General features: G+C 39.6%; 1 protein-coding gene across 4 annotated transcripts in view; it reads right to left on the bottom strand.

Annotated features, from left to right (window-relative positions):
* The window catches only part of sgcd (sarcoglycan, delta (dystrophin-associated glycoprotein)), a 260,353-nt gene that overhangs the window by 24,181 nt on the left and 216,618 nt on the right, over positions 1 to 19,554 (bottom strand). For all 4 annotated transcript variants that reach the window (XM_017705158.2, XM_017705159.2, XM_017705155.2 and 1 more), the window contains exon 6: positions 7,555 to 7,627. In XM_017705158.2, coding sequence (XP_017560647.1) covers positions 7,555 to 7,627 — 73 coding nt within the window. The remainder of the gene's footprint in view (positions 1 to 7,554; positions 7,628 to 19,554) is intronic.

Raw genomic sequence — 19,554 nt, 5'->3', positions numbered from 1 at the left:
AAATAAGAATTGAATATGTCTGATGACTTAATTTTTTTACATCTTTATGAGGATTAGTATTACCAATTCTTTCCACAACATAGCATGTACGTTTATATTTTGGTCAAGAGATGAGCCAGTATGACTTCTAAAATATACCCCATACATACACCAATCAGGCATAACATTATGACCACCTCCTTGTTTCTACACTCATTGTCCATTTTATCAGCTCCACTTACTATATAGGTGCACTTTGTAGTTCTACAGTTACAGACTGTAGTCCATCTGTTTCTCTGCATACATTGTTAGCCCCCTCTTACCTTGTTATTCAGTGGTCAGGACCCCCATGGACCCTCACAGAGCAGGTACTATTTAAGTGATTAAGATTAAGATATACTTTTTTGATCCCACAACCGGGGAAACTCCACCTCCGCATTTAGCCCATCCGTGAAGTGAAACACCACATACACACTAGTGAACACACACACTAGGGGGCAGTGAGCACGCACTTGCCCGGAGTGGTGGGCAGCCCTATCCACAGCGCCCGGGGAGCAGTTGGGGGTTAGGTGTTTTGCTCAAAGACACCTCAGTCATGGACCGTCGGCCCTGGGGATCGAACTGGTAACCTTCTGGTCCCTAACCTCCAGCCCACGACTGCCCCGTTGGGTGGTGGATCATTCTCAGCACTGCAGTAACACTCACGTGGTGGTGGTGGTGGTGTGTGTTAGCCTGTGTTGCGCTGAGTGGATCAGACACAGCAGTGCTACTGGAGTTTTAAACACCTCAGTGTCACTGCTGGACTAAGAATAGCCCACCAACCAAAAATATCCAGCCAACAGCGTCCCGTGGGCAGCGTCCTGTGACCACTGATGAAGGACTAGAGGATGACAAATATAAACTGTGCAGCAGCAGATGAGCTATCGTCTCTGACTTTACATCTACAAGGTGGACTGACAAGGCAGGACTGTCTAAAACTCCAGCAGCACTGCTGTGTCTGATCCACTCATACCAGCACAACACACACAAACACACCACCACCACCACCATGTCAGTGTTACTGCAGTGCTGAGAATGATCCACCACCCAAGTAGTACCTTCTCTGTGAGGGTCCATGGGGGTCCTGACGACTGAAGAACAGGGTAAAAGGGGGCTAACAAAGTATGTAGAGAAACAGATGGACTACATTCTGTAACTGTAGAACTACAAAGTGCACCTAAACAGTAAGTGGTGCTGATAAAATGGACAATGAGCGTAGAAACAAGGAGGCGGTCATAATGTTATGCCTAATTAGTGTACCCAGATTTAACTGTCAGACAGCCAGATGGTGAAGCATGCTTTATCACTCCAGAGATCATGTTTCCACAGTTATAGACTCCAATGGCGATGTGCTTTACACCACTCGAGATGGCATCTGGCATTGCACATTGTGATCTTAGGCTTGGCAACGGAAGCTTATAATATTTCCAGATTCTCTCCACTTGTTTCACTGAGCTATGAGTGAAAATAATTTCAGCTTCTTAAAGTCTAGTGTGGTTGGAGGTGAACTAAAGCACTCTGAAGTTCGGTGGTTTGCTGGGGTTTGCTGAATTGAATCTATGTGGAACATACTAATTATCCAATCAGCAAAACAGCACAAATCAGCAGAAATGATAAGGCACAAAAGGTTCAATTTGCTGTCATACAGCAGAAAGAATAGCTCATTATTTATGTCTTCTGCTGGTAACTTAAATCCCCTGACTGCTTGGTGTATAATGCCTGCTACAACAGGAGTTTGGTTTATGAGCCAGGCTACTCAAATTGGATGTAATTGGTCAAAGCTTTCAGAGCAAACAATGGATACTACTATCTCCCCCGGTGCACCGGTAAGAGGTGTTTGATAGGAGCAGAGTGGAGAATACTATGGCTTAAGAACGTTCTGATACTGGCTCTAGTTTCCAGGGCTGTGGGGGAGAAATTTTTGTGCTTTTCAAAAGTGACTTGCAAACCTATGCAAGCATAAACATTAGGGTGCTGTAGAACAGCCTGCTAGTGTTTCAGTATGAAACATATGAATGGATGTGACTATAACTGTGCTTCAGATGAAATTCCTTCAGTTTTTCAAAGTTCCTGTATAATTCAGTGGTTAAGACATAAAATATGTCGTTCAAAGAGGTCTGATGTGAAATGTGATTCTCTAGAAAACCGTATAGAGTCAGAATTGTTCACAGTGGAGGTGAAAGGAACCAAACACCTGAAGTGTTCAACGTCTCTAAAAGTCTGATGCCTGAGACATTGTTTTACGATAATTTTGTGAAAAGATTTAGTCTTTAAACATGTTTTTAAAATACATGCAAATAGGTACATATATGGCCTTGTACAACAAATTAGCACCCAAATAAAGTTTTTTATTTTATTATTCTTACTTGAGCAGTATAAAGACAGCATATACACTGTTCATTGACCTGGAGAGCAAATAAAATGACTATACTTGTGTTGCAGACCTTGCAACTCCTGGTTCCTATGTCCACTACTGTAAAGAACATTTTACTTTTTTCATATTTACTTTCATTGACATTGCATCACTTTACATCAAACCACTATGAATAACTTTGTTTATATCTTATCAGTTGAATTTTGCAGGAATTAATTAATTAACTACACATTGTGGAGGTGGGAGCTGCTTGGTTAAGACTACTGCTGTCCATGGTGCTAGACTGTAGGACTATGGAGTACAGCTTGACTAGTGGCCAACACTGATACAGTTTTTAAATAAGTTCATTGCTGCCTCTACAAAAGCATTTTTAAGACAAAATTTGCTTAGATAGTGCAGGTGCCAGACCAGCATAGTATGGAAGGTAATAGTGGGATTCATCTGTGAAGGCATCATTAATATCACCATTATTTGCCTGCCTGTAGTGCAGATCTGTGTCCACTTGCATGTATAGTGTGCTGTAAAGCACAAAATGACAATGAAGGCTGCAGAGCTAAAGACTTGTATAACGGCAGAATGGCAAAAAATTGCTATCAAAATTGGATCAGTTTGTGTCTCCAGTCCCCAGATGATAAAGAAGTGTTGTTAAAAGAGAAGGCAATGTAACACAGTGGTAAACATGCTCCTCTCCCAAAGTATTGCAGGCATTAGATCTGGAATGAGTGTATATTTAAAACAATTGAATATAATGTCTGTTTTCTACATCATATAGGTCAGGAAGAGTTTACTAATCACTGCTTTCTCTTTGTATTAGCTGTTACGTACTATCCCAGTGCTTTTGGAATTGAAATGGAAGTTTATAAGTCATTAAATACGATTGTTAGTGCCCTACTGTTTTCTGTTAATTATGTTCTGATAACTAGGTTTTATTTTAAACTGACACTGTCTGCCTGTATTATGTAACAGATGTGACTGGCATATTACCATGAAATCAAATATGTGTGTTTGTTATATATAATATTAATACATCGGCTGTAGCCTTATCAGCACAGGATTGTTTTGCAGGGTCCTATCTTATACATTTATAACTGGCTGCTTGAATATTGCTGATGGATGCTTGTTTGGGGTCCTAATAAGTTTAAATTTAAAACACTTAACTTTCCTGGGGTCTGTCTCATGATGCATTATTTCTTATGCAGCTAACTTTAAGCTTAGTTGGATCTCATCCTGTATAACAGTTGTTAACTGCTCTTGTAAAATGAACTAACCATGCCTGTGTTCACACTTCACAAAGTCAGAAAGCCTGTTTAAATTTAACTTGCTTCTTTAGACAGACCCCAGATCGGCTACTTAGTGTTTTCCAACTACAAGCCAAAACAAATGGCATAAAGTTCTCTTGTGTGTTTTCCATCTCCAGACGAGAGACAAGCTAAACCAGTTGCTTGTTTCCCCACTCACTTGAGCATCTTTGGCATAATGGTACAGTAACAACCCAAAAGATGCTAAGGGGCCCCCTGGTAGCTGTGGGGAGCTAAGCAGCTGCTTATGCTGCTTATATTAGTTAGAGCTGGCACTAAATACCAGTGCTTTATCAGTGAAATTTCTACCAATAGACAATAAATCTGCATCCATACGTGGGTCGAGATCTACTGTAGCAATAGCTGTTGATGCTAATGCAAGTTAATGGCTATTAGTAAATACTAAAATTAGTAAATACACACTGTTCAACAGCTCAGCAGTCTGTTCCCCTTACTGTAAATGTGGTATGAACATTCAGGTCAGGACCTTGTTCCGTACTCATATCAGCAAGCATGTTTAGACTTCAGGAGTATCTTTTGCAACCATAACGTGCATAAGCATTGTCAGAGCTTTGGAAATAGCATGGCTTAAGACTTAACTAAAAAAGCTACATTTCTAGTTTCTTCTTGCATACACTGGTGTTCTGGAGCTGTTGCCTTGTTTTGCAGAGTAGACAGGAGCTGTGACTTGTCATCCACATAGCTGGCTATACATTTAACAGGCAGTAATCCAAATCATAGCCTCCCTCCCTCTCTGCTGACAGGCAAGGGCTTATGGAAATACTCAGTAATCTGCTGTCAACTGAACACATGCAAAAAAAAACAAAACAAAAAAAAAACCCTTTAAACTTAGGAATGCGTGGAAACATGATTTTTCTTTTACCTTCCTTTGTAGCGCGCAACAGAGAGGTATATATAAGAAGACCCTTTAAACATACATCCAGGCAATTTTAGGTCATTAGCCTCTGTGAGGAAAATTACTGTCGACATGCAGTCATCCCGCAGGTGGAACTCAGATGTGCTGCTTGCTGCTGCTGCACCATTGTGAATGATTGGTGGTAATGGTTCGGATAATAAGCACCAGCACTGTATCCCACACATTCACTGTATTCAATACAGCAATATATCACAAATAAACTCCTAACAATAGGTGAATCTATACAGTCAGGACTGTATTGATATTTATGAATCTGCTTTTGCACAGGCCGTGTATTAATTCAAGTTTAAATTTCTCTAAAGGTGGAAAAGCCATGCTCTAGTAGATAGAAAAAAGTCTTTGGCAATAAAATTGCTCACAGCTCAGCGTAAATTCAAAGTGTGAGTCATTTAAAGACTTTATTGCAACTTTTCAGAGAGAAAGCACCACTGCTGGTGACAATGAAAAGAAGAACATTTGAATACTTGAGTTGTCAACACATGGTCTTGATCTTGCACACAAATATAAAGCTGTATTCTACGTATATTCTATACTGTTATTCCTTGGCCAGCAGCTACTGATCATGGTAAAGAATTGTATGAATTACATTTTGTTTCACTTTCTGTTCTGAGTATATCATATTTTATCATTACTGAAAAAATACTGCTTTACTTATACATCAAATGTGCACATTGGTTCCACATGAAAATACTGAATTTTATTTCATTAATTAAATATATTACATAAACAATTACTGTCATTCATTTAATTTACTTTTGCCAAGAACTGCGTATTTTATTCATGTGTACAGTCAGGACTGTAGAGAGCTTAATCAAGTACATATGTGCAGTTTATGAGCTGTGTGCTTGGAAAAACCCAAAATGCATTTGGGCCATTCCTCACTAACTCTCTCCCCTGTCAAGTCACATCATGGACTTCCATAAAAAATTTAAGCAAAACCTACTGTATTTAGCTCATCCAACCATGCAAGTTTGGTAAATGTTTCAAGGAAATAGAATATGTGTCTCTTGAAATATTTTACAGTTAAAAAGCATATCACATTTATTTTTTTAAAGATGATTTAAAATACCATTTTAAAGTCATGGTGTAGCTTCAGATAATGCATTCAGAAATAAATTATTCACAGGTTTGTCAGAAATGTCAGTTGATTAAAATTAAAATAGTATTCTTAATGTTGAATTTATGTCCAGTTAATATTTCAGTTCAGTCATTAAAGTCAATATTCAAAATGCAGTTCAGAACCTGATGAGGCAGACTTTATCTCATTGGATCACAGCTTTGAAATTTCCTATGGTTGCATGAATTAAATTCAACGTTTTTGTTGGAATTTTTTCATGAAACTGATGACATGACCAGACAGGTCCTAGGTGAAATGGCATGGAATGGCCCATTTCTCCATATGCATGGATCACATAGAATATCCATGCCAATAGAAATTTGAGTTTAAATGCAAAAATTAGAATCTGAATGCTAGTATTTTTAAACAAATCCATACCATCTGAAACTTAATTCTGAAGGTTTATAAGAAAGCACTATTCACTTTCAAAGCAGCTTCAAGGAGACTGACTGTAGCTCATCTGTTGCTGCAGTTTATCAAACAGATGAACTACAGTCAATAACTAAATGTGCACCTGTATGGTATGTTTATAATAAAATGGCCAGTGAGTGTAGGTACAAATGGGAGGGGCAGAGCGGGGAAGAAATTTGGTGTTTGACTGCTTTTGCTTACAAGGCACCAGGATGTTATTTTGAAAGTAAACCTGAACATGTGAATTAACACTAAAACCAGACTGCTTAGATATTAAATACCAGATGTTCAGTTGTACATCATGAACGATATAACTCAGTTTCAGATTTTACAGTGCTCTCTTACCAACCTTAAAATTCAATTTTAGCACAGGATTCAATTTCAGGTGGTATGGTACAGATTCAAAACAATAACAATGAAATTCAGATTTTTGGCATGAATCTGACTCCATAGAAAATGGGTAAAAGTATTGTAAATGTGGCAGATTACATATTTCATCTAATTTACTCAAATTTAAGCAACTATAGGTGGCTGCTTTCACCTGGATTTTTCTCTGCCTTTTAAAACCAGGGGGCTCAATTATTTAAAAAAAATCAAAACATTCAACATGCGCTTAATATCAATCTTATTTCTCAATTTCTATTTTTTTTTCCTTCTAATTTTGAGCAGAACTATATCAATGTAGAATGTTTTGGTGGGAAAGAATCTTATTTATTAATTAGGCTGTTTCTTTGTAACTGAACTTTTATTTAGTTTGTCCACTAGTACACTGTGGCACTGTGGTCCTGTGCGTATTCTCTTAATTAGGTACTGTCTTAATTAATAAATCAGGTGTTAAAGGGACACAATGTTGTACTAAAAAAAAAAAACACTTCTGATGACATCTCTTGAAGGTGGAAGGAACACAACAACAGATTTGGGCTAGATCTGTAGTGAAAAATGGGGGTTTGAGCTGTTTGAAATGTGTTTTCTAGCTTCCTAACAGTAACAATTAATGTAAATCATCTGACTTTTGTTCTGCATTCGCCATCTGACAAAAAAAAAAAAAAGTGCACAAGGCAGTACAAATGTGTACATGTGCACACCACTTCAACACCCAAAGCAGTTTCAGTTTTTCAATAATAATGTCCTCCCACTTTCAAGATATATCATCAGAAGGGGGCTTTCCTAGTCTGGCTAGAGTGTCCATTTAATTTCAGATGCATCAAAGCACACTTGGCACTGCATCTGCGATCAGCTGTTTTTTCAATGCTTCACATCACTTGATTCCATGTGGTGTTTAGCGGTAGCATGGCGCTCTCAAAAGCTGATTAGAGTAGCGTTACCCTTTAAAGCCCCTTCTCCTTGCACAGTGCCTTTTTTTGTTATCCCCTGAGCGGTGAATAATGAAAGCTCTTACCGCAGCTCTTTGAAGGGCTCCGCTCGGACATGTGGGGTCTCCACCGAGTTGCTGAACACGGCTCCCTCTGCCCCTGCAACCACAAAGCAGAACATAGAGCCTTAGCCACGCTCGGCCAACACGCTAAAATCAATGGACATAATCTCTGAAGTTGCAGCATCGACCGCAGGCGCCCGGCCTTGTCCCAATGGATCCCTGGCGAAAGTAAAACGATAACCTTGCCCCTCTCGTCGGGCCCAGCAGTGTTAAGGAGTAAGAATTTCACTGCTTTTTTAATGTTTGAACAGGACACCAACCAAGTTCAATTCATAGCATTACATATTTAGAAATAAGTTGGTTTTCATTTCATTTTACAGTGCAGTTTAACAGTTTAAGAAACTTCGGCAACACTTTATTGGGATTGGTTGTTTTGTAAATGCATTTACAGTTGTATACAAAAGTTTGAACAGTCCTGGTCAAATCGCATGTTCTGTTGATTTAAGACGTCCTCGACAGACATCCTCTTTTTCCTTTTTTCTTGAGTAACTACCCACTGCAGCTTTGAGAAGTTTACTCTTTAAAACTGAGTACTAGATATATGTTCATAAATACGCAGTCATCTTGTATCTTGTGAACTCAAAACCAGCTGTAATGCTGACGTACGTTAGTCATTAGTCTCTGCCTCAACTTGAATAATTGTGTTATATCAGTGATCTTGACTTGATTTTGACTTTTCAATGTCAAAAAAATTTGTCTCTACAAAAACACATCACCTTTTATTTATAGTATGGAGAAAGAAGCTAGTCACTTTTTAATGGGCAGCGCCAAAGGGGCATAAGGCATGCTTTTTCAATACATAATTCTTCAGTATGTGTCATCTTGCAAACTTTTCTGTACAAAGTTCTTTTTAGGAAGGTGAGAAAAGTGCCAACTTTTTCAATTAGGGTCCAACCAATGCTGAAGTGCTTTCGCCATGCATTTACGGTGCTGGCGTTTCCTTTAGGGACGCACTTAAATCACACCGTTGTCCAGAAAGCATGAAATCCACGACAAAAATATGCAAAGAGGTACACGGCTCTGCTCAGGAGGGACAGATAAGTCTTGGCGTAATGACGGGTCCAGGTGGAACAGTCTCTGCTCTCCAGATGGAAATTTGTGGGGCATGAGCAGGACGGCGAAACACAGGGGAGGGTTCGAGCATGGCCAGATGACAGCAGGGTTGTGGAGGGAAGTTCAGGAGGGCAGCCTGGTGTGGTACTTTTGCTCCACCAAGTGGACATGGTCATGGGTCACCTTAACCAGAGCAACACTCTTAGAAGTAAATGACTAGAACACTGTTATTGGTAAAGGCGCTTTACATTGTGTAGAGGTTATTTAAACTTTAATACATTTCATTGTGTTTTCTAAAATGATTCTTTAAAGATCCATTCTTTGATGGGCGCAAATGTTTCTTTTGTATGCTCATAAACAGACACATGCACTGAGCTTACTGGTGTGAAACACCAAGGCTATTAACTTTGCATTTAAAGTCATTTTGAGCTGTGTGTTTACTTTATACCAGAGGTGACAGCTTCAGTTGCAAGTGATGTTTTAGCTTTAGTGAATAAACAATAAATGTCCACTGTGCCAGCTAAATGAGAACAGAAAGAAAACTGTGAGATATGGCCCTGAAGGAGGAGGTACCCTTGTAAAAGCAATAGTGTCAATATTATTACATAAGCAGCCAAAATATTTTAGAAATATTATTATATTACTAACTATTTTTCCCATAATCACACCATTCAACCAGCTTATCTCTTTAATGCTGAGGCACACAAGCAACTATTTCTGTTTTATTTTTTATTGACTCTTCTCCTTACAACAATAATAGTAATAATAATAATAATAATAATAATAAAACAATCTTCGATCATATAGTACTCATTTAGTTAAAAAGCTTTAAAATATATTTAAAATAACAGCACAATCATAGACCACAGGCAGAAATGATCTCTAATACTTCTATGAATACTTCTACTTCTAGAGGCTCCTGGGTTCAATTACCCAGCCGGGTGACTGGAGCCCATTCTTTTGTTTTGCATGTTCTCTCCATTTCTGTGTGGGTTTTGTCCCACAGTCCAAAGACATTCAGTCAGGCCAGTTGGGCACACTAAATTGCCCCTAGGTGTGAATGTGCGTGATTGTATATGTTGGTGTGTCTATCCTGAGATGGACTGACCATTTCCTGCCTTCTGCCCAGTGTCTGCTGGGATTGCACCCCTGCAACCCAGAAGGATACATGATGTGTGTATCTGTCAAGGTTGCATTCCTACTCCTTATATTTAGGAGTCATATAAGGAAATGATGTTTGCTGTAATCCTGCCACAGCTGGGTGAAATGCTTCAACAGATCAGTGAGATATTCCAGAGCTAAGAGGTCCAGATGTCATAAGCCAGACCTGGCTACTGTTGGCACTGGTTTAGAGAGGCAGCAGGGTAGCCAGTCAGTAACATATCACAGTACTCTAATCTAGGAGTTATGAAGGTGAGAACTATTTTCTCAGCGTTTTGTATAAATAGCATGTATTATTTTAGATATGCTATTCTCGGAATGTCTCTGCTGTTGTTACTCTGATGAAACAAATAAATTCTGAGGACTGAGATCTTAATTCTCTTCTGAGTGTGTAAGCACACTCATTCTGAAATCACAGTGTGTCTAATAATAAAAGTATCATTTTGCTTTGTATACACAGTGATGAAAAACATGATGGCACATAGGAAGCACAGTTCCATTTCACTATGCCCAACAACACCCACACATGTCCTAGATACTCTGGCGACTGGTTTTAATCAGTTTAATGAGGGACAAGGCCAAAGTTTCTCCATGAACTGCAAACGAGACATTAGGTGAGATATGGTTAAATATTAATATGAAATGTTTGTTCTTTTACTATTCTTTTTGTTGGCTTAGGTTGAACATGATAAAACACTTTTAACATGCTTCCCCCTCCCAGTATCCCCCCTGTGCTTTGTGTATGACTGAAAACTATACAGCCAACACAAACGATTGTCCCTGTATATTTGTTGTGTTGACACTCTTGTGAAGTTACTGCAAGGACTCTGTTCACAACTATAAACAGTATCGGCGGCATAGTGAGCCTAGAACCCCGGTCAATTCACCATCCCTCTTCCAGCCCCACAAACTAAAATCAATACAGTTATTACTAAGGCGGTAAACACAAGAAGCCAACAAGGCAGCCTACTACACTGCAATAGCAAAGATGCTAAAACTGGCTGGTTTGAAATGCCGCACATACACCAAGTAAAGCATGTGAGAAACAGTATATTGACTGTGTATCTGATGCATCAGCATGAACCCGGGCCTGATAGCATCAGCCTACTGTAATAGAGAAAGCAGATTCCACCATAGATCTCAATCAGCAGTGCAGCTAGCAACCTCATTCCATATCCACCACATCCACCAAGGACACTGGTGGACTCCAAAACAGAAGTGAAATATCCCCCTACCTGGAAAGCTCTCAGACTTTCCAAAGCCTGAAGCGCAAAAAAATAAAGGCTCCAAATGAAAAATTCACAGTACCCCATCCCGCCCTCAGACCTACGCAGCAGCCAAGAGCCCCCTGGAGTAAATAACAAGCTTCCCTCGGCCAAGATATTTGCCCTGTTCCAGCTGCGGATCCGAAGGTGAAGCAGCTCTTAGACAAGGATTTTTTTTCTCCCACCGACTTCAGCTGTGCTGCTGCCTCTCATGAATGGCAAACAGATTACAAAAGAGCAATGGCCTCTCCTGGAACACCTTAGGAACTAAAAGTTAGTTGTATGAGCAGAGGCTCTCGATGGAGGCTACAGTTGAAGTGGCCGTCTGATTTGTAAAGCATTGATTCATAGACAGACTGAAAAAGTTGGAGGAAAACCAGCTTGTTTGGCTGCATCTGTTTGCTGTCAGGCTAAACTGCAAATGCGATATTTACCACAAACTTAGCATGCAGTGCAAAGCCTCAGTCCCTGCCTGAGAATTAATAAAACAGTGGATCCTTATCTAGGATGTTACAGAAGATGATGCTGCATTTTTCTAAAGGTTAAGACGATAAAATACTGATGGAACTGGCCTTCACAGGCCCCCTAGTGGTAAATGAAGAAAGTATTTAACTTTCCAAAGTTGGTAAACCACATACTCTCACTGTTGGGATACAAAGGGTCTCATGTTGGTTGAAGTAGTGCATCAAATGTGTCAAATACTTCCAGAGTTATAGCTCCACAACGTGGTAGCTTCTGAACTATATGAGAGAACCAGAATTCAAATCATTTATGGCATTAATGGTCATACGTTTGTTCAAAGTAATACTCAGCGTGGCATTAATTCATGAGAAAAAGAATGTGTGGCCTTCTTACGTCACTGTTTTCTTTTAAAAGTATGTGCAGTTTTAGCATTTAGACATCACAGTAAATAATTATTCTATAATCCTACCCACCCAGAGAGAGCGAGGCCAATTGTGCTCTTGGGCTCTTGACTACGGATGGCTGTAGCATCACCAGGGGTCGAACCCGCAATCTCTTTAGGATAGAGCCAATGCTTAGACGGTTGCACCACTTGGGACAAGCCTTGCAGTTTTGGCCTGTAACATTAAGATGTAAAAAGGCCCACTATCACTAGAGTGATTTATTTTTTTTGGTCTGTACTGTACGATGCTACAGTTACAGGTAATGCGAGCTGTTAAGAGCAGTTTTTATTCATAGTATATTCAAATTTGGAATTTTGTACATTAGCTATGATTTTTCATAGAGTCGATTGGATCCCATTGAGTCAGTCCACACTAGCTCCTCACTCCTGGCACAAAAAGGAATCTGTTGAATTGGATGCTCGAAAGAAGCGTTTTCGCAAAACAGATCAAACTTTCCCTCACTGTTCTGTACAGCATGTACAACCTTCCAACAGTTCCTAAGAATCAATGCAATTGTGGGTGGAGCATGTATACATCAAACAACATTTTTCCTTTTTGCATGCTTCCAGAGATCTGTAGTGGTGGAAAAAGGCTAAGCTGTAGCAGCAGGGTCTTCACACAGCAGGCTTTGGGCATAAACACACACACACACACACACACACACACACTTTCTATAAAGTACTCTGGCACCAGCGCTACAGTTACAGTTCAGAGATGCTAATCATTGCCCCTGGGAATGAAATGATTAAAGTGCATTTGTCTGGATTGCAGCAGAGTCCGGGAAACAGTGTTGCAGTGAAGGACAAGAAAGAAGAGAGTGGGGTGGGTTAAAAGACTTGCCCATGTGTAACTGGCATATTGCGAGAACAAGAGGCAACCACAGCTGTTATGTCCCACAAAGGCAGCACCTCTTGTGCATCAATTTTCCATGAAGATCTTTTAGTATGTAATAACTCCACTAGCAGCATTGCATTGACTTCTCATAAAAGATTTCAGCACTCATCTGTCCATCACGTAAAGAGGTGCCACTTTTCCTCTTTTGTCTACAGCAAATTTAGGTTTAATTCCAACACAAACAGCTCAATAAACCACCTGTGGAGGGCGCAAATAAATAATTTCTCTCTCCCCCCATTAAAAGTCTGCACTTTGACTGACTTGTGTATTCCTGGGATAAATTCAATGGCTGGTTCGTTTAAACAAAACCCTGGCGGCGCTCCCCTGGTGACACCTTGTAATGTGACCGTGATAAATGTCCATAAACAGATTGAATGTGCTATCGATAAAGCCATTTGAGTTTTTAGTTTAACTTGCGCATGTTGGCCCGCCCTGAAATTATTTCATCAATGGTGTTTCCATAACGTCGGCTGCAACCTCTTTGGCACTCGCGGTCTTCGCCTCTGATCAATCGGCCGAGTTATGGGCCATGCAGACATATCTATCACCAGCGTTCCAGAGCCTCATAAAGATTCACCTAATGACTTTTCTCTGGAGGCTGAAGAGAGCGTCGATGGACAACAGTGGCCGCCCCATGAATTTGAAAGGGTCTAGTTCCTCCCTGTGAGATGATGCTGTGTTTATCATTGCATATATGAGCTGGTGCAGCATAGTGCATGTGTGTGTGTTTTTTAGTGGTATATTTGCATCGGATTGATGTCTCAGAGGGCTAACATTGCATGAATATATGAATGAAGCACATGCTTAATGGCTTTAGAGTCAAATGTCATAAATAAATATGGTGGAAGCGTTCCAGGACATCAGGTCATAAGGAATAATGTTATATGGTAATACTGGACAGCGTGTTATGGTAATGGAGGCAGTATGTTATATGGTAATATGGGACATTTGATATTACTTTAACCAACATAAAGCCATTTGTGTGGTTTAATAACTAGGAAATAAGTGGTTATATTTACTTGTACACGTAGCATATCGCTGCTGTCGGAACAAAACCTCATATCTCCAAAGTGATAACAGGAGAAGGAAAAAAAAAACATACATTACTTTCAGTGTAGGTCAGTGGAACCAGATGTTTTTCAAAGTAATTTTTGGCCATTTATTTTGGTCCATCCAAACACACAATATAAAGGCCAACAGGTATATCCAAATGATGTCAAAACCTGCAAATCGACAAAAATGGAGATACGAGGTTTTGTTCCGACAACAGCAATATATTTACATATACAGCATTTTTACTTATAACTCAGTGTACAGCACTGTAGCCCCGCCCATTTATATTGAAATTGAAAGAAGTGTGTCAGCCTTGACTGGTTTTTAAATTGGAGCACAATATAGAGCAGTCAATCACAACAGAAGTCATTTACAGAAATATAGTCAAATTTGCACATTTTAATGCAATAATGCAATAATGTCTGTTTATTTGATTAATTTAACATATTAGGGGAAAAATAAAACATAACCAGTCTGCGAAACCAGTTGTAGCACATTTTAGATTTCAATAATGAATTTAAATCAACAAAACACGAGTGTTAAACTTTTTGCACAAAACTATCGGTCTGAAAGGCACAGTAACAAAAACTGTTAAATTGTTGGATAGGTTGGAAAATACGTAAGATATGGGCTCCTAAAAATGTATTAATGAGCTATAAAGCTACACATAATGCTAGCTTTTTGTTCTGTAATTGCAGATCTGGTAGTAAATTATATAACAAATATAATTATAGAAAATAGTAATATGAAAATAAAATATAGTTTGAATTTAGTGGCTCACAGTTTAATGGGGGATGTAAGGAAAAATGCTGGCAAAAAAACTATACAGAGTGTCTCATTAATGGAGACATACTATACAGTTCAAAAGAAGTGTTGATAGCGTGAGAAAAAATGTAGCCCACACGCTTCCAAATAAAGCTTGCAGTGTAGCTGCAACACAACATCTTGTTACATTAGATTAATGCCGAAGACTCCATGTCATCCATTAGCTGCAATACGGGCTGCTGTGTCAGACGCGCAACACTGCAGGTGGCCAAATGAGGGGAAATTGCAACTATCTGTCAGCAGCCAGCGGCGTGTAATTCCAGGCTAAAATCACAGCAACTTGTAGGCAGCTTCCCAGAGGGCCTGTTATTGTGGAAGCGACTCTTTGTTTCAGGAATGCGCTTCAGTGTGGAGGAGGCCTATTGTCAGGCATGATGTACTAGGCTTTGACTTAAGGTCAATGGAGTGCGCACTTTGACGAAATGCATAAAAAAGTCCTGTAAAGTGCCCGAGATCACTTGTAAGCGGCGACCCACCAAGAGGCTTTATTAGCTCAAGTGGGTGTGAGTTTTAGCAACGAAGTGGCAGGATTGCATTAAGTTCTAAGGTGCTGACAACCTCCCTACAGGCTGTGGTGTTGTACCATCTGGACAGCACAGTCACTAAAGCCCAACCTAGATACGCACATACTTTCACACACCTAGAGAAGAAGCAGACCCTTTGTGAGTGAGATAACATCATCCAGCAATGAGACTATTAGTCACTATGACAGTGAGCAGAAAGCACTGACACTGACAGCCACAGCATGGTGTGTGTGTGTGTGTGTGTGTGTGTGGGTAAGGGTATGTCCTTGATCTGACCTTTGGAAGAAATCAGTACAACCAAATAAAGCACAGATACAAATAACTTCACAATGCTTGATTGTTATTGGTGCAATGTAGAGATGTAATGCAACACCACTGCCTGTACCTCTTTCTGTATCTGAAAATATATAAAATGTATGTAAAAATAAATAAATAACTGAGTAACTGACTGAACCTCAGATGAAATAGCCTATATAGCTATATTTTTAGCACCTCTGTTATTCTCAAGGACACTTTACAATCAGGTGACAGTATCAGTATGGAGTGTATAAAGACATCAGAAAGTTTGACAGGATAAAAAAGAAGCCACATGTACAGTTTTCTGCAAATGTTTGAAGACAATTTGTCAAACGACATGCTGTGTTGATGACACAACATTTACAGGAAATACATAAATATGACAATTTCCTACAAACTCTAGTGTACAATTTCTATTTATGCCATGGATTTTGCACAGGCAACATTTTATCTAGTCTTTTCCCCCCAGTATGTTAAATGAATCAAATACACAGTAAGTGTGCATTAAAATGTGTCTCTGTAGAGGATGTGTTAACTTCTTTTCACAGGAGACAAAGAGGTCAGCTGTAGACTAGACCTATTAGAGCCTTGTAGGTCAAGACCTTAAACTGGATATGGAATGAAATATGTAGGCAGTGCAGCTGTTGGAGAACTGGAGCGATATGAGCACATTTTTTAAGAAGAGACACAAGCAGCAAAATTTTGAATATGTATACACCAATCAGGCATAACATTTATCAGCGGTGATGTGTTAGTGTGTTTTGTGCTGGTACGAGTGGATCAGACACAGAAGTGCTGCTGGAGTTTTTAAACACTGTGTCCACTCACTGTCCACCCTATTAGACACACCTGCATTGGTGGTCCACCCCACTGATGTAAAGCCAGAGACGATAGCTCATCTCTTGCTGTACAGTATGAGCTAATTATCCTCTAGTCCTTCATCAGTGGTCACAGGACGCTGCCCACTGGACGCTGTTGGCTGGATATTTTTGGTTAATGGACTAATCTCAGTCCAGCAGTGACACTGAGGGGTCTCCAGCAGCACTGCTGTTTCTGATCCACTCGTACCAGCGCTAAACACACTAACACACCTTCACCACGTCAGTGTTACTGCAGTGCTGAGAATGATCCACCACCCAAATAGTAGCTGCTCTGTGAGGGTCCATAAGCGTCCTGACTATTGAAGAACAGGGTAAAAGGGGGCTAAAAAAGTATCAGAGAAGCAGATGGACTACAGTCTGTAACTGTAGAACTACAAAGTGCACCTATACAGTAAGTGGAGCTGATAAAATGGACAGTGAGCACAGAAACAAGGAGGCGGTCATAATGTAATGCTTGATTGGTGTATGTTCGTAAGTGTCAAGACTTTGCTGGAATGGCAATGCATGAAGGTCTGTTGTTTTTGCACCAAATTGTGCATTGCTGACCAGGCGAGAGACTGTCAATTTCGGGTGGAGTTCAAATTATTGTGGACATTAGTGAGGCTGCATTTAGATCTGGTGACAGCTAATGGAAAAACAAATAAGCAGAGCTTATTCATGTCTTCTGACAAAAAGCTGAGCTGGCAGACAGCTAAACATTTATACATTCTTGCCATCCTTCCCCAAGTGGCATGTTGTCCTCATATCATTCGACCAATTTTCACAATCCTGTGTGTATCGAATTTGTCCTGCTGTACTTGAAAATGTGTTCATTATGGCTTAACCTAAAAAGCCTCAGTTATTTTCCATTATTTGGATAGATGCGGTAATCATGACGGAGGAAGCTTAATCAAACATTTGTTCCTTCAGTAGGCCTGTTCCACATAAACTGGCTTTGACTAAATCTGCTTCATCAGTTCAGCAGTTTAATTGGTTAGCGATGTTAATTAAGAAGGCTGTGAATTTTCAGTAGTCGAGAAGCAAGTTTCCAAATCTGATGGAATGGCACTCAACATTTGGCAGTAAAGTGTCACACAGAGAGGAGAACCATATTTCACAGGCTTTGTAGATAAACAGAACTGTCTCTACAACCAGTCACAGTTTAAACTCAGCAGACCCCTTACTGGCCATTCAGCCAGCAGAATGGAAATCACCTTGGATATTTGTTAATTAATATAATCAAATACAATGACTCTGTTATCAGATGAACTAGGAAACTGTTGGCCCTGTGTGTTTGAACTGTTGTGACTCTGTGTTGAACTGCTAGCAAGCACTGAAGGCAAAAAAAAAAAAGGAATTGTAAAAAAAATAATAATTCACACCTCTCCACAAAGTGATAAAGTGATATGGCGAGATAAAACAGACTGAACAGATGTAGTTTTCTTCATATCAAACAATCCTGCACAACTGCCACACTAAAAAGCATTTAAATACAGTATAAAATATATTGACTAGCCTAAAGCATGCACAAATACATGCATTCATAACAGTTTAGAACATTACCTGTTATTTCTGAATAAGGTTTTCTGATTTGGTCACATTGGTTACACCCCTAGTCTAATTGTATGTGTTTGTGTACGAGTGTGTTCTTGACCTGATCTCAGGGAGGAACCATTTACTACCATCAAACAAAAGCTTGGGTAAATATGTTGCCATCTTTATTACACCTTCTACTAGGTTTGGTTAATGGTTCAAATGGTGGCTTTTCTAAGCCACCTCTGATAATAATCTGTGACTTGGTCATTGTCCGTGGAGTGCTTGGCTGGATTTATTTTCACTCAGTTGTCTCTTTATTGTAAATCTGCCACTAACTGTGATAGTTATTGGTTCAACAATGGAGTAAAAACACTCCACAAATTCCTCTACATTTGACGATCATCTCAGCTGCCAAGGACGGTGGATGTAGACCAAGCAGGCCCTAAAATGGCACTATATCGTTTATCGCTTGTCACTTTACAGCTTCATATGGTTTCATCTCGTATAGTTGTACATAAAGAGGCGTAAAACACAGCAGCGAGTCTCTATGCGACTTGAGCTGAGAATCTAATCTGGCGAGGGTGACCAGTGTCCAGGAGATTTATTTCAGCATTGTGGAGAGTCTCCAAGGAGAGGGCTTGCAGGTAAAGCAGTGGGTTAAGCATAACTCACCGCCTTTTATGGACTCTTTATCATTTACTCACTGTGGTCACCTGACAGGAAGCCAATGGTCACTCAGCACAGCACAATCCCCATTCAGCCATGATAAAACCATGAAATGTGGCGTCCTTCTTTCCTCTCTTAAGGAAATCTCCTGTTCCACATTTCACGGACTGTTAATCTTCTCAGCTCAAACAAAAGAACTGCAGTGGTGGTGTAGAGAAAAAGGGTATTAGCATAGCACTGATGCTCTTGTGGTTGCTAGCACCTTCATATTGTAGGTTGACTATTGGCTGCACATGAAACTGAAGATAAGAAACTTGATCTAAAAATACAAATTAAATATGTACAATTGTAGAAAAAAAATTTGAATCAATTAAGTTCTATAAATAATGGTTATTTTGTTCAATGATAACTTAGACAGAGTAGACCTGGTGTCTCAAATTCTACTAGCCAAGTGGCCTTATCTAAGGCGGACAGCTGAAAAATGCAGGGAAAAAAGTATTCCATATTTCCCAAATATCTTAACTAATTTTAGCATATCTTAGTGCTACTACTACTACTGCTTCTAATTATTATTATTATTATTATTATTATTATTGTTCTTATAGCCTGGAATTATTGTTATTGTAGTATACAATACACAGGGCATTTATTAACTGTTTCAGTTTCTGATTGGATCAGATAATATTAAGTAGTATCATTTGGGACTCATGGTGGATAGGGCAAGATGGAGGCAGATGATCCGCTGTGGCGACCCCTAAAGGGAGCAGCCGACAGAAGAAGAAGAAGAAGAAGTATCATTTGGAACTCATTATGATAACATTGGTGTTTCTGCTGAACATGAGTGAAGTTATTGCGAGTGAACTGCTGGCAATGAAGAGCAGTAACATTTGCATTCTCTGTGGATTGGTTAGATAGTTCTGTAGAT

This window comes from Pygocentrus nattereri, chromosome 16, assembly GCF_015220715.1.
Source record: "Pygocentrus nattereri isolate fPygNat1 chromosome 16, fPygNat1.pri, whole genome shotgun sequence".
Lineage (NCBI taxonomy): Eukaryota > Metazoa > Chordata > Actinopteri > Characiformes > Serrasalmidae > Pygocentrus > Pygocentrus nattereri.
The sequence above is the reverse complement of the archived record's forward strand: the minus strand, read 5'-3'. Positions and strand labels throughout refer to the sequence as shown.